We start from the raw sequence: 15,533 nt of genomic DNA on the forward strand, positions 1-15,533 counted from the left end.
GATAGTTGAGTTCAAAAGCGAGACGCAAAGAGACAGCAGTCGGCAAGAAGGACTCCTCGCCCGCACAAATATTTATTTATAAAATTGTTATCCCAACCGGGCGGTCGGTCTGCTCTGTGTTTCAGCTCGGTTCGAGTCCTGTTTCCGAGTCCTTCGATTTTTTCATCCTGGCCTTCCGTGGGCTTCCTGGCCTGTGGAGCCGCGTGTCTTGCTCATTGCCAGGCATTCGCTCATTTTCAAATCGGATTTTATCAACTGAATGCCATTCTTGTGCAAATATCTTATCTCGCTGCCGCTGCCGCACAGGATAATGGCAACTTTTTTGCGTTCATCTCTGCTCCTTTTGGCTTTAGTCGCAGCTCAGCCTCGGCTTTGGATCCCCGGCTTTTGTATGGCTTTGGAATTATTTCGAAAGCGGAAATTGATTTTCCCTTCTTATTGTGCACGGTTTTTCGTGTTTCTGTTGCTCTGCTTTGCTTTGCTTTGCTTTGCTGATTTCCCCCGACTCCGGCGACAGTACTCGCTTTCCATATAAATAATTTGGCCAGAAGCTGGGGTGAGGGAGCAGCTCACGGCATTTGTTTAGCCATAAATGGAAACTCACTTTCTCTTTTCTCCCCCCTGATTTTCCCCGTGCCCCACCCATTAGGATGATAATGTGGCGATGATTAGAAGTCCCCGAAAGCTGAGCGCAAAAGGTGAATCAGTAAAAGTGGATTTCAACGCCATGCGGAGTGAAGTCCTCTTTGGGAAAATCAGATTGTTATTGGGAAACTATGCAAGAAATTGAATTTACAAACCGAAAATGTAAGGCTTAAATAAATTTCAAGTGTCGCACACGCTAAATGAAGAGTTCTCCACACGCAAAAGTTGCTCATACGCAACGTTGGCTACGAGGAGTTAACCAAATTTGGGCCGAACAGCGCAGCGTTTGTGGGCCAAGCTATCAGTGGTCCTGTCCTGACCTGGGCCATTCATTCTCGCGCCGGGGTCGAGCCTAGTCCGAGGTCCTGGAGCACAGCCCCTTATCCTTTGGCGCGTCTTTGACATTATGAATGATCAGCATAAATTTCCCAGAGCTACCGCGTTCCAGCTGCAGATGCTCCGGCAGCACAAAAAAAAAATGTAAAAAAGAGCGGAAAAGCGGGACCAGGGCAAACGGAGCCAGATAACTAGCGAGCAAAGTGAGGGACGGCTCAGAAATTCATTTCATTTCATTTCCTTTGTACGTGAGCAACATTTTTTATGCAATTCCCTGTAATAATTCTCTCGGTTGTCGCCTCTTCACGCATGAATATTCAAGCGGGCCTTCTGAAGGCCGGCTAATGAGACTTTCCATGGAATTTGAAGATTTCCCAAGCCGAATTCGTATCCGAATTGGTTCATTCACGGCCACGGCGAGTGGCTGCAAAATGTTTGGCCAACAAACTTGCACAATGGGCCCCAAATAAGGGCCAAGCAAATAATGTCAAACAAAGGCGGGGAAATGGAAAACTAAATTCGGTTTACATAATATAGCTCATAAAATATTTTTCGCACATTCATTGTCCCTTGAACCCAAAACTAGGCCACACTCCACTGCTCCTCAAACACAATTCGGGCATAAACAATAAAGTAAAACGACAATGGAGACGACGACGAACTTGAGGGCAAAATAACTTGAAACTTGAATATTTACATATGAAACGAAACCACCCACGCGACACAAGCCCACACATACACAGGGAAAAGTGTGTTAAATTCTGGAGGAGATGGGGTGGATACGGCAAAACCGGGATCTGGGGTCGGGTCTCGACTTCGAGTTCGAGACTAAACAGCACTAAATTAATTCTGCACAATTTGCATTAAAATATGCAAATAAAAAAGAGTCGGAGAAAGGCGGGGAGAAGCCACCGTTTAAGGCCTGCTCCGCCAACTATAGTATAAAGGGGATCCATCCGGCGGGCCATATACCATGTACCGCATACAGTCAGTCCCAAAAGTAAGCGTTAAGCATATGTGTGATCCAGTCCTTCCTCTGCAGACAATGGCGGTTTTTGGGGGGAGTTTGCCTTTTAAATTTCGAATGCCCCGTTTACGGCTTTAATGGGCTCGAAGCTCCGGGAGCTGCGTCGGTTTTTGGCTTTCTTTCCGGCTGGCTCGAGTGTTTCGATTATGAAAGTGCCACCCACATGCACATCATTGCATGCGGTGCAGCAGGATGGGCCGCAGGAGCAGGTTGGGGAGGAGAAGAGTAGCACAAGGATACCCAAGGAGCACGGCCACATGTCTGACTGGCTCGTCCGGAATATTACACCCGGAGCAGCTCGTTGCAAATTTGATTGTTCTTGGAGAGCGCGTGCCCCGATGTTGCCGCCAAGAAAACGGGCTCCAAGGATCCCGGCGAATGGGAATCATCTGAAGATGGGAGATGGGAGGTGGGAAACGGGCCCCGGGCGTCGGCATCCAATGAAGCATGAAACTTTAGCACACTTGCAACAGTTTCCCATTTTTTCCTACTCCTTTTCCACCCAGCTTTTCCTATTGCTTTCTTCATTTCTTTCCCTCCTCTTTTTTCTTGCAAAATATGTTAGCTGCGACTTTGGTAATCTGCAGTGGGTGTTCCATATCCGTATGTATATCCACACATCCAGTGAGAAAAATATATAATAGTGTGGAAAATGTATGTATGTTCATCCCTCTGAAAAGTACTTGAAAATGGCTTTAAAGCGGAAGTTTCTACAGTACGGAAGGCTTAAGCCAAATGTCAAGGTTAAAAGCCCAGCAAATATTTCATGAAAAAGGACTCCATGGTACTTTAAGATAAATGTATTTAGGAGCAGCTCGTTGGAGTAACCAATACCTTCAGTTTCCTTCGACTTCTGCAGTTTCAATTACCGTTCCGCTGCCATCCGTACAAATATATCTGCCACATTCCCTAACTCCAGGGAGTCCATGATTAATTTGAGCACGGACATGTCAATATACACGGGCAATGCTATAGCTTATTGCTACTCTTACGAACTCGCTTTGCAATGGTTCATCCTTGTCTACAGGATACCATACTAATACCTACATGGGTGCACATGCACACATATATCTAAACTATATACACATGTATCTATTGGAAAGTTGCAAAGCCACAAGCCAAACGGGTATTATTGCTAACCCGCTGCACACCGATGGATGTTTCAAGTGCATGTATTTTTCGCATTCGCATGTTTCGCATCTGCGAGCGTGTGCCAATCGATTTTTAATAAAAACTGCAAACGAAATCTGTAAGCATATTGTTTGGCTATAAAATTAAAAACCAACAAGCGCTCCTGCGCACGTGAGTGTGTGTGTGTGTGTGGAATGGCGAGTTTAGCGAAAGTTGTTTAAAAAGAAGCACACTGAGACAATTTCTAACCAACTTCGCTTAACCTAAATATCAATTAATGTCAATTAAGTTTTTATATCCACTCACACAAAGAGCACAATAACTTCACTTAATTTGTAACTTAATTCTCCCACTAAATTTGATTTGTACGCCCTTTTTTTCTCAGTGTCGCCAATAGAGGGAAAAACAGTTGTATTAGTACCCATTTACGGTTACATTTCCCAGCAGTAGATTTTTAGATTTCCATTTGCGATTTCGCTGCCCGTTGCCCGGATTCGTTGTTATTCTTCCGGAGCTAAACAATTTTCGCAAATGAACGGATTTTTTCATTGTTCTCGCCTTCCGTTCTGGTCGTCTGGCAAATAAAAACACGATTTTAGTTAATTACCGCTGCTGAACAGCGAAGATGATGATGGAGAGAGAGACATCGTCTGCCTTTTTCCTCCTGGAAAATCCCAGCTGCAACCAAGTGGCCACTACATAATAGCACCCGGAATCCCCTGAAAATGGGAATCTAAAGAACAATAAGAGCAACAATGCAGTCAATTGGCTCGAAATGAGTTTTTATGGGATTTGCATACGCTGAATAGAAGTTTAAATGTAAACAGGACGAAAATTGTCTGCAGTCCGCCGCATTTTCGCTCAAGTCCCAAAATTCCTCACCTTCTTTCAGGGCTTTTCCGGTTTTTCCTGCTGCTATGGCTTACAAAAAATTTTGAATTTGCATAATTTTAATTTTTATGATACGCGGCTGTTTTTCTTAATTGTTTCTCGTTAAGAGAGTTAAGCCACCGCGCCAGTTAATAAAAACAGAACATATTTAATGCGCGCAATTACTTTGCATACGTTACGGCGCAGGACGCAGGACGAAGGACGCAGGACTTCCGAGGACTCCGAGCTCCTGGGCTTGCGCCTAAAACACTCCACACTCCACGCAGATTTGTGGACTTCGAGTGTGCGTCGGCTCTTTTTACGGCCACGGAGCTGAGCTGCCTGTCCGGCTCTTTACATAATAAAAGCGTAAACACGTTTTCACCATCGCCGGACTGCAGGACTCCAGGACTTCAGGACTCGCAGAGCTCGGACCCAGGGCCTCCATTACAATGGCGCCAGCAGAAAGAAGAAAGGAAAGCCGCCACTTACGCGTGCCTGGGGCGAATAAAATTGGCTTTTTGTTTGGGCAGTTTTATGAATTGCTTCAATGCTCATTTACCGGTCGGCCTAATGGGTGCATTGCCACATGGCCCAGCCACCCAAACACCCACCCGCCACCACCCACAAGGTCGTAATGCTAGTTCTCTGCGGTTACAGATCCATAAAGTGCACAAGTTTTGGTACTTTTATGGTAGGGTGTCGGCCTGAATGCGGATTGAAGTACTCATTTTCCTCCGCCTCCAAAGGAGGGAAGTAGTGACAAAGCTGTACTAAAATATGGGGATATTTCAGTTACAACACACTACTACATATATGGATGGTACTATTAAAAATAGCTAGCTTTAAATGTTTGATCGAAAAATTCAGCCTTTCCTTTGAAGGATATACGTTTCCTTTTCCATTCAAGGAACTCGCAACATTTCAAAAACTGTGGCAAGCGTCACTCATTAACGCCCCAGTCGCTCCACTTGCAAATCAATTATCTGATGTGCCAAAAAAGTTGAGCCAGAATCAAAAACTCGTTGATTTACTGGCTCAACAACATGGGCGCGCTCCTCCAGTAGCTCCTCCTGGTATGGCCACAAAAAGTACTCGAGTGCTCGCACATATCATACGTATGAAGGAGCCCAACAATAAACTGGGTTAGGAATGCCAGACTCGACCGACACGATTTCAATTTGCTTAGTTGATAAATGCCAAAAATTAATTCAGCCAGCCAGGCAGCCAGCACACAAAATGCCTTACTCTTCTGGTTCTGGTTCTGGTTTGGGTTCTGGTTTGGTGCTGGCTTGTAAAAGGAACATACACACACATATTATAAATATGCATGTGTGTGGCTGGAAAATATTTTCACTTTTTTGCTGTGATTCGTTTTGGGGCTTTGGACTGCGAAAGAAAGTTGCCTTTTCTTCTGGCCGTGTCAGGCACAAAGTTGCACCGACTTTGCACCCACTTTCCACCTGCCTCGTTCGCAGATGTACTAAATAGTTTCTCACGTGACTTTCAACCATAAAAAATGGCTTTATTGCTGCACACGTATTCATTAATGGCAGCAATGAACTCACATGTGAACCCCCGTGGCAGTTTGGGCCACATCCCAGCCCATTCGATGCCATGCACCCACTACTTGTTGTTGGCTGGCAGGGGCTGCATTCGGAGCTGGTTGCAAGTCGTCTGCACAGGAAGTGCATATTAATTGTGAAAATTTGTGCGGATATTTCCTCGAAAAATAGCTGCCCTCCTTTGGGCTTTTCTTTCAGCCAGCCAAATGCATGGCATGCTCCAAAAATATGGCATTAGCTGCAGTTCGAGAGAACTTGCATAAAATGTGAGCTTCGGAAATGCACAGAAAGCCAGGCGGCTTATATGAATGTCGATAAGTACTCACTTCGTAATCTTTAATGCAGCCATAAAGTGAAAACATATTATATAAACATACACAAAAGATAAAACGCTACTCAAATGTTATTTAAACTGATCCCTTATTTAAAAAAAAAAAAGTTGTATAAATTCGCAATCAATCAAATTGGCAAATAATCCGCTGATTCTGCATTAATTCAGCGAAAGCTTGACCATTTCCCTGCCGTTTGCATAGTTTCCTTTTGCGCGGATAGGGAAATTCGCGGGGCATAATAAATAAATTTCCATAATGAGCGAAAAATGTCTGGATGTAAATCACTGAATTTTTCATTGATTTCGGCGGATTGCACACCACCTTGCCCAGTTCTTATATTATGTTTCGAATAATTCAATGCAGCGAGTGCCTTCGTCCCTGTCATCCGCTTGTAATTACGTAATAAGGCAGGGAATGTTTTAAAGCCGCTTAACGTTAACAATCGTCCTGGGAACACATAACTGGAGAAGAGGCGGCAAAAGTCCTGTCGTCCGGGGCGAAATAACATGTTATTGCACTTTTCTTTTAAATGAATGCAGTGAGCCCGACGTGGGGAACACACGACAATGGCAAGGCGCTGATAAAAGTCGCAGTGTTTGCGGTTGCTCCTCCTTCATCCTGCAGCTCGCCCATGTCCTTCACCACCCACCCACAGGATGGGCAGATGGGTCAGCAAGGGTGGACTGTCGTCGGGAGATGCATTTTCAAACCACAAAAATAATTAAAAACTTTACGCCCTGTCCCCGGGCAGCAGCACTCGCATTAAATCCTGTCAGACAGTCCCGGACAGCAGGACATCGGGACATCAGGACATCAGGACATCAGGACTTGCGCTCGCGTCGTGTCGGAGGTCAACCGATAAAAATCAAAGGAGCCCAAGTCTTGGCTTTAAAGCGGCGCGCAGCGGTTAATGAAATTGTCTGCACCATCCGGGTCGATAGTAGGCGCAGAATCCTTATGGCCGCAGAATCTCGTCCCCAATGCAAAGTCGCCTTTTGTCTCCGCCACATTCCTGGTTTGCATTCCCGGCCTTTTATCCTTGCCTTCACCTTGCCGCAGAAGTGCAAAAGCCAAAAGGTTTACGCACCATCGCGCCCGACTTGTCAAAGGCAGAAAAAACACGAGAAAGTTGCTGTTTGCGATTGTGGCCATCTCGAGTCATTCCTTTCATCCGGCTCCTGTTTTTACGTTAACCCATTTATTACTTGCGAAATTGATTGACCCCAAATTAAAGGGAACTGCAACATTATAAAAAAATACTTTTATTTTTTGGAAAGTTATTGCAGTAATCTCTAATGGTTACGGAGCAAAATAGTAATTAGATAGACTCTCGTCAAAAATATTAAGATATTAAATATTTCATGTGGTAGTTATTTCCATTGGCTTACAAAAATGTCACATTCAAATATCTAGCACCATAATTATGCGCAAATTGGAAAGCCTTTCATCAGCATTCCGTTGGAAGAGATAATTTCTAAACTATTGCGTATCCGCCCCGAGGGACCGTTCCTTCTGGCCACCGTAATTATTTGAGAATTGGCGCAGAGCGCAACTTTTCATTTGTCCAGAGCCACCAAAAAAAAAGGAGGATCTGCCACTGCCTCGAAATGGGTTAAGGCCCAAGGCCACCAGACCAGCAGTCAGTCATCTTTAACGAAGGAGCTGCCCCTTTTCGGGGGGCTGAACCAAGCAAAACCAAACTGGACTGGTCTGAACTGGCGAAAGTTGCTCCTGCTAGGCCCGTAAAAAACATTTGCGCAATGTCAACAAATTTGCGCGCTTATTAGATTTTCGTGGTTGCACACAATTTCGCCAACTAAGACCGCCGCACTAAGATAAAGTGCAGCCTGTGAAAATATGAATAAAATAGCGAGAACTAAAATGGGAATGGGAACTTTTCGCCTCGAAACGGAAGTGCACGCTGCGTTTTTCTGTGGCTCTCCGCGTTCGGACTCTGGAGTTTTCCGCCGATTTCCCGGGCTGCGGTTGACCGGCGGCCAACGCCCACACCGTGCAGGCGAAAGTGGGCGTGGCTGCGCGGTGGGGGAGGGGGGCGGCGGGTTGCCACGCCCATTTGCGCGACGGTCACGGTCGCCGGTTCTGCTAATGAGTTTTGTTGTCACTTCTTGCTGGCCAAGCACAAGTCGGGTGGTTGGGGATCATTTGGCTGCCCCATGTCCTTGCCTTTGCGTTCCTTTACTTGGATTTATGCGGCAGGACTCGCTCGAATGTGTGAGTGTTGGTGTATGTGTGTGGTAAGTTAATATTTGCTGCATAAATTCCAGTGCGTCGGAATTTACTGCGCTTCGTTTCGTTTCGCTCCTCTCGTTTTTGCCGCTCCTGGGAGGGCCGACTCTCCCCAGCGTTTTGTTCGCTGTTGTCCTGGAATTATGAAAATGCAGTCCGGCGCAGCTCCACTCACCACACTGTCCTGCGGGATGCGAATCCTTCGGACCACCACGCCATGGACACACGAACACAAGAATATTAATTACTTTTTGCATTTTTAGCTCTGCGCCTGGCATTCAAATGGGCAGATTTTAGTTAATTTCTTTTTCAGCGTAAATACATATAATTTTTGTTTAACTTAAGCTCTTAATCCGAATCCACTGCGCAGCACTAAGCTCGCAAATCCACCAAAAACTGCGTGCTTACTTATGTGGACTTAGTTTCCGGATGAGCCACAAAGGGAAACCATTGCACTATTTGATTAACTTAATTGCACCGCAGCTGTGGAATGCGAATTAAAATATTCATTACTTGGTTTTATTATGCAATAATGCTTTGACCTGAAAATTCGATCTGCTTAAAGTTGCCATTAACCGGAAAATGTTAAAACTGATTTCACTAACGTCCTCAGCAGCACTTTACCCATATGGAAATGCAAACAGCGAAGTTAGTTAGTCGGCCAGAAAAAGGGCTCCAAATTATCCACACTTTACTGGACAAAACTGGGAGCTGCATCCCCGCATCCCAACAGGACCTAAGCCACCGAGGCGATTCCGACGAGCTGCGTTTACAAAACAAACACCGAAGGCGGGCACACAAATATGACACTGAATTGTTTTTCATGTCGGCCAGCACAAATCGAAGCCACCTGGTCAGGAGTGTGGCTTTTGGGTTGGTGGTGCCAGGGTGCCAGGAGTGATGGAGCCGCCGGTTTCCAATTCCATTTGACACATTTTCGCTACCGATTCGATTTCGCTCGGTTTTGTCATGCTCGCTGTCACTTTTGTTATGCTAGTCGGTGTGCCAGCACCTCACCCAGGAGTGGTGGAGCCACCACTATAGCCATTCGAAACCATATCCCCCAGGTGGCTGGGCACTGCAAACATTCGATTTCCCGGGCGGAGTGCAGTGGCAAATCTGCATTGTAAATATGCGAGTGATGTGGACTGACGCCACTTAAAGGCAATGACTTGTGGCTTAGTATTAAAACAAAGTTTTGAGACCCATTTAAAGCTGGCATAGAACTCTCCAGTGTCTCCGGGCGTTTTTCCGACATTTATGAGGCGTCTCAAGATCTTGAGAGTGTAAGGGGGAAAACTTGTGTGCAGTGAAAAATATAGTTTATTGTGGGAACAACTTAAAACGAGCTGAAATGACAAATGGATTATCTTAAGGGATTTACCAATCGGTGGTCCTGTCGCCGTTCTTCTGGAAATGATTCTCCCAGAGCAGTTTATAGTCGATATCGCCACTGGTGAGGCTCAGTTTGCATTCAGCCTGATTCGGATCCTTGAAGCGGTACAATATGGGCAGGGTGTGGGCTATGGCCAACTTGGTAATTTCCATACTGGTGGCGAACAGCACGATTACGTAGCCCGTGGGGAAGATGGCTATCTGGACCGTTGTTTCCATCATCTTGTACACCAGGAACGGAAACTTCGAGGTGTCATAACGGGTCACTACCGGATTTTCCAGGTGGAACTGCATCAGACTCAGATTGAAAGGCACACTGAAGGTGGCGTTGACCGCATTCGTCTTCAGCCGTCGCAAATGAGGCGCATAGCCCAGAAACATCAGCTCTCGCAATATATGGGTTAGGCCAATGCGGGCGCTGCTCTTGCTAAAGGCCTGACAATAAATGTTGCCATGGGGATAGATCTTTATACTGCGAATCGGCGAATAGCGATAGACGTACAAGGCCGCATGCTTATTGGGGTCGAATGCCGTACTTTTCAAAGCCAGGTGCAGTTTCATGAGATGAAACTTGCTCGTGGTCAGGGCCAAGCAGTAGAAGGGTCTACGAGGATGAGATACAAATTAGTGTTGTGCATTTAGTTTGCGCTTCCAACTCACTTGTATATAATGTTCAAGTATCGCTCTAATTCCCCCAGTTTGCCCACATTTTCGTATATGCTCAGCCCATCTTTCAGCCTCGGCTTCCTTGGATTCACGATGGGCATGGACTTTTCCTGGCCTCCTTCCCTTCCTTTGTTCGCCAGGACGTGGGGATCGGATGGATCTTGATCAGAAGTCGACAGTTTTGCATCCTCAAGTGGCGTTTTCCGGGACGTTGATGCCTTGTTCATGACTTTACTGTTGATCGGGATTTCCATGGGCTTTGAGCGATTCGAATTGTTTCTGACGATCGACGAGAGTAAGCGGAAGCACTTTAAGTATCTCTTAGTATATCGTACCTGGATGAAATTATTCCAATTCGATTTAACTCAACGCTGCAAATACCAATTAAACTAAAAGCCTAATTTAGAGGGACCAGATCTTCTTAAGAGCAGAGACGCCATGTCGATAAGTCGGTAAAGATGCAGCCCTGAACTCATTTCGAGCGCATTTTTTAATTTTTGTCTATTAAAAATATTTTCTTTGAGCTTTAAAAAAATTGATATTAAATTAAAGAAAAATATAGTATAAGACTGAAATCGAATACAAATTTAATCATATAATGTTCGATAATGGTCGATGTTCGCACTAAAGTGCCCTTTTTCACCTTTGATGAAATATGAATGCCAATGAGAAGTTTCTTAATGAATTAAAACGCAACGATGCTAAAATATCAAAGGCTATTAAAATTTGGATGTTGAAAAACTCGTTGAATTCTGGCCATTTTAATTCGAAAAGTGAATTATTTAACAATTAATTGCGCTCGACTGAGTCCCATAGCAAGACCATTAGCTCTATGATTAAATTAAAACAATGCATTTGTATGCATCAATTTTGGGAATCCTCTAACAAACGCAAGCAAACAATCAAAATATCATTCAAATTCAAATCGCAGAAATTGCATAATTGAAACCCCATTGAAGTCCATTAATAACTTTATGCAGCAGTGCAAATCAAACACACCGACACGAGGAAATCAAACACCCACACCAACTCATATTTCTCAGCCGGAAAAGGGGGGGCGGCTAAGTGGGCGTGGCAAGGCCGGGCGCGCCCGAAGGACTTGACGTTAGCTCATCAAACCCGAAAAACCACTTTGCTCAACTCTTTTCAAAGTGCATACATCATCAGCGCTAAGCCAAAACAAAAAAGCAATGCAAAGGGAGCGAAATGAACGATGACGTTGGCGGTGGCGTCGGTGGGTGTAAGTGGGTGTAAGTGGGCGCCAGTGGGCGCTAGCGGGTGGTGTCAGTGGGTGGTGCCGGAGATTGGCGGTGCGAGGAGCGCTGAAAACTTTTGTGCAATGTTGATTTTTCCGCAAGAGTCGTTTTTTGCCAGCGTCGGACGGACAAATGGACGGACGGACAGAGGCGGACGGAGACGGTCTACGGGATCCATGGAATCCACGGAGTCCACGGTCGACGATGGCGGTGCTGGTCTAGGGAAGCCATGCCGCAGGCACTTTATAAAACCCGCAGCTCAGCAAAAGTCTTTCAATAATAATAATATTGGGGCGCAAGAGGGACAACAATGGCAAATGGGTGAAAGTGCCCGGCTTAAAACTCCCCCAACAGCACATATCCGCAGGTCATAGGTGAGAAGGTAAAGAAAAAGGCCCGCAGAAGCAATAAATAGATCTGTTGGTTACTCCAATTAAAGCTGTAATCGAATTATAAGTGCATACATATAGTGGGTAATTTGAACATCCGAAGGATACTTTTTCATCCAGACATTGCGACTTAAATAAAGTCAATGTCCTAGGATTTAGTGACAGGTTCTATGATGGTGGCTCCATTAAAAATCAAATGGCTAGTCGTGTAAATCACAGCCTTGACTTCGCCCCATACCCTTGTCCTCCAATGACCCGTGACCTCCTGGCGAGAGTGGGGAATTGAAAATGGCCAGGAGTGCGGGGACTTACACCGGGAAACGGGAAATGGTGCTTGGGTTTGGGTTTGGGCTCGGGATTTGGTTTGGTTGGCTTTGGGTTTGGAAGTGATGTTGCTGTTGGCACTGCTGCTGCTGCTGCTACTGCTGCTCTTCTGCTGATGATGATGATGACAAACAAAACAATGGAATCAAAGCGGTTAATGGCTTTTGTGTGTAAAATGAATGAATGCGGCAACGTTTCCTGCTTTCATTTGCAGCGTCATTTGCTCTGCTAGCCACATACACACACACATACATACACATGTGCCTCCCCTTGACCCCGCCCCCACTTTCCTAAGCCCCAATGGGGGGGGGGCGGTGCAGCGAGGTCATCGGCTACAGTAATTTTAGTTGCTTGTTTGTGTGCATTGCAAATGGCACTGAAAGAAATAAGTTACATACTAGTATTTTAACATTTAAACAGCTAAGCATTTCTAGAGCATTTTTTGAATAAACTGCAAGCGAATTTTCTTTCAGTGCACTCACATTCCCATAGGTAAAAGCTGTTACACGCGCTAATCGATAAAGGGGAGGGCATTCCTTGCCGGTGGGGCAGTGGGATGCTGCAAGGGACTGACATCGCCGGCATTGCAACTCCACTTTCATTATTGGTTTTTTGTTACATCCCTGCAACACGCCACATGCCACAAGGATATGCCCTCGAAGCCCGGCAAGATTTCGCCCGCCCAGCTCTTTGTACAACCGATAATTAAATCGAACAAAGGCTCAGATTTGACAGTCCCTTGCAGTTCCGGTCGTTTATCAACTGACGAAAAGTGGCCCGTACTCACTCACCGAATTTCCATTCGACTTTTCACCATTTCGTGTACGCCATCTTCAAGTGTCTTCCCTTCGGTCAATGGAAATGGATGAGCTGCATCTCAATGATTCGTTGTATGCCTCATTTTGTTGTATAATCCAGCAGTGGAGAAGACTTCCTTCAAAAATTGCCTCCAGATTAATTTGCAGACTTGGCTGCCGTTTTAAGTTAAAGAGTGGGAAAATCAGGAGCAATCCATTCCGCGGACAGGCAGCTAATTAGCCGATCAAGGACTGCCGGGGGCATGTCAGAGAACGCCCCTTCGGCGCCCATGGGCGTCATTAGAGGGGTTAGAAAATCAATAGCTCTATTATTTGGCGGAATGTCGACGGCCAAAACGAGGCAATTCGACTCGACGCGGCTCCATTCGATGTGTTGATTGACAGCCTAATTGAGGTTTCTTGACTTCTTCGATTGGGGGTAGGCCAATGACCGTTTTCTGTTTGTGCTAATAATAATATTGTTATTTTAATATGGGCACTGCGGCGGTGGTGGAAGGAAAACAGCTTGTTTAGTTAGTCATTAGGCTGGGGGTTAAAACACTAGTCTCACACCCCCCCAAACCCAAAACACATTAAATATTTGCCGAAACTCGCACTTGATGGCCGTTGTTGCGGGACTTCCGTTTTAATTTTTTATTGGCCTAACTGTTTAATGTCAATTGCTGAGCAAATAGCAATCAAACGCTTGCTTTACGCAATTAAGAAGCAAATACCGCCCCGTCTGCAGACATTTCCCGGACCTACCTAATTACCATCTACATTGCGTGCAACATGCTGCAAGACATCAAATTAACGCCGCCCGAATCGCCCCGCCCCCGTATTGATTCCCAGCCTTCGATTTGAATTTGGGCCTGGGAATTCGGCACGGGACTGGCCATTAAAAGGTCTGAGTATTCACAACTTTTTGTTCCGCACAACTAACAATGGGTTGATTGAACTCTTTATTCGTGGAAAAAATAAATAACCTCGCAGAATGAACAAAACCCGGTGAGAAGGAAGTTTGCAAACATTTATTCGTTGTTTGGTTCAATGTCCCATTGATGGGGGGTTTGAAGAACGGCGCCGAACTTTCGATTGTGGACTCAATTATGTGGCACATCAATTGGAAAAGTTTGCATTGTGCACTGGGATATTTAGGGGCAAAGAGTTTCCAATTAATTCGATATTCTTGCGCTTAAAGTTCAAACTACTCAATGAAGTGCTGGCCCGCAGGCAGTTGGCCAAGGAAAACTATCAAGCTGAAATAATCTTGAGCATAAAGCAGATTTCGAGTGTTTTAAAATGATTTCGAGTGGCACTCATGTGCTGCTCTATCCATCCACAAGGACACAAAAAATTTCAAACACAGCGCGATTTCCGTTAGTGCTCATTCAAATCGCATGCAAAAGCTATCTAGCATACTTTTGGCACTCACACCAGCGCAAACGCCAAGGAGTCAAGGATTGGAACTGTTCCAGATCTGCCGAAAGCCAGGTCCTTTGGCTTCGCGGGCAAGGCGACGGGGGCGGGGGCGCAGGACGAAAGGAAATCCAAGCCGAAACGGAAGCGCATAGCGCTGAAATAAAGTGTTGCATACTGTTCGGGGCAACAATAATAAAATATTGTATATTTTGCGGCTGCACAAAATCCAAGGCAAGCAATCCGTTTTATGGCACTTGGCACGAGCATATTTACTTTGGCCTTAAGCTTGCCACAATAATATTTATTTGCCAGCTCCAGCACAGATTTTAATCGCTTTTTGCGGCTTTATTTATGCATTTGAAAGTTTCTGCACTTATTTCGATCTGGAATTACCCATAAACTCGTATTTTTACGGATTTTAGAGAATTCATAGAAATAATTGGCACGATATAAATTTAACCTTCTTGCCTAAATTGTTTCCCTAAAACTGTTAAATGGTTAAATGTTAGGGTATACAAGCGATGCTGTACCCTTAAAGCCCAGACTTTCTTCAGTGGTTTACGCTCAGCTGAGTGCGACGTCCCACTTTTCCACCCACTTCCAAGGCCCTCTGCTTCCAATTTCAAAGTAAAACTTTAATGGCAACAAATGCTCCCCTGCCAGGACCATCGCCATTTTATATTTGATATTTTATTACATTACATTTCCCTGGCTTATTACATTTTGGCTTTTAAGCTGTTGACACAACTTGATTTCCGTGCGAACCGGGTTTTCGGACAGAGAGAGAGAGAGGGACAGACCGAGTGCAAGAGAGAGAGAGAGAGAGGGAGGGAAATAGAGAGTGGCCTGGTCAGTTTCCGTACATCCGCCCACCCATTCAACTCGTTTTGTTTCAATTTCTCCCCCTCAGACAGCTTCGACTTTTTCCCTTCCTGGGTTTTCACTTTTTCACTTTTGGGAAGTTGGAAGTCTGCCGGCTGACCCAGAAACAAAGTGTGTCTAATGGGTTTCTGTTATGTTTTTTGACATTTTGGGAATAATGTTTCCGCTTCCGGTTTAAGGTGTGCTGCGCTCGTATTTTGCTGCAACTTCCGCCCGTCTCCAGTTGGCCCAGAAACAGGGTCAGCTCTT

At 45.3% G+C, this 15,533-nt stretch overlaps 2 protein-coding genes across 2 annotated transcripts in view; one reads left to right on the forward strand and one right to left on the reverse strand.

Annotated features, from left to right (window-relative positions):
• Positions 1-15,533, forward strand: part of LOC117150288 (protein O-mannosyl-transferase TMTC1) — a 41,428-nt gene that overhangs the window by 7,938 nt on the left and 17,957 nt on the right. The gene's annotated exons all lie outside the window — the stretch shown is intronic.
• Positions 9,459-10,633, reverse strand: LOC117150289. Its single transcript, XM_033317108.1, has 3 exons — positions 10,550-10,633; positions 10,209-10,493; positions 9,459-10,152 (listed from the first exon to the last, which is right to left on the reverse strand). Exons 2-3 carry the CDS (start codon positions 10,466-10,468, stop codon positions 9,534-9,536), a joined length of 879 nt encoding a protein of 292 aa, XP_033172999.1. The 5' UTR covers positions 10,469-10,493; positions 10,550-10,633; the 3' UTR covers positions 9,459-9,533.

This window comes from Drosophila mauritiana, chromosome 2L (assembly GCF_004382145.1).
Source record: "Drosophila mauritiana strain mau12 chromosome 2L, ASM438214v1, whole genome shotgun sequence".
NCBI lineage: Eukaryota > Metazoa > Arthropoda > Insecta > Diptera > Drosophilidae > Drosophila > Drosophila mauritiana.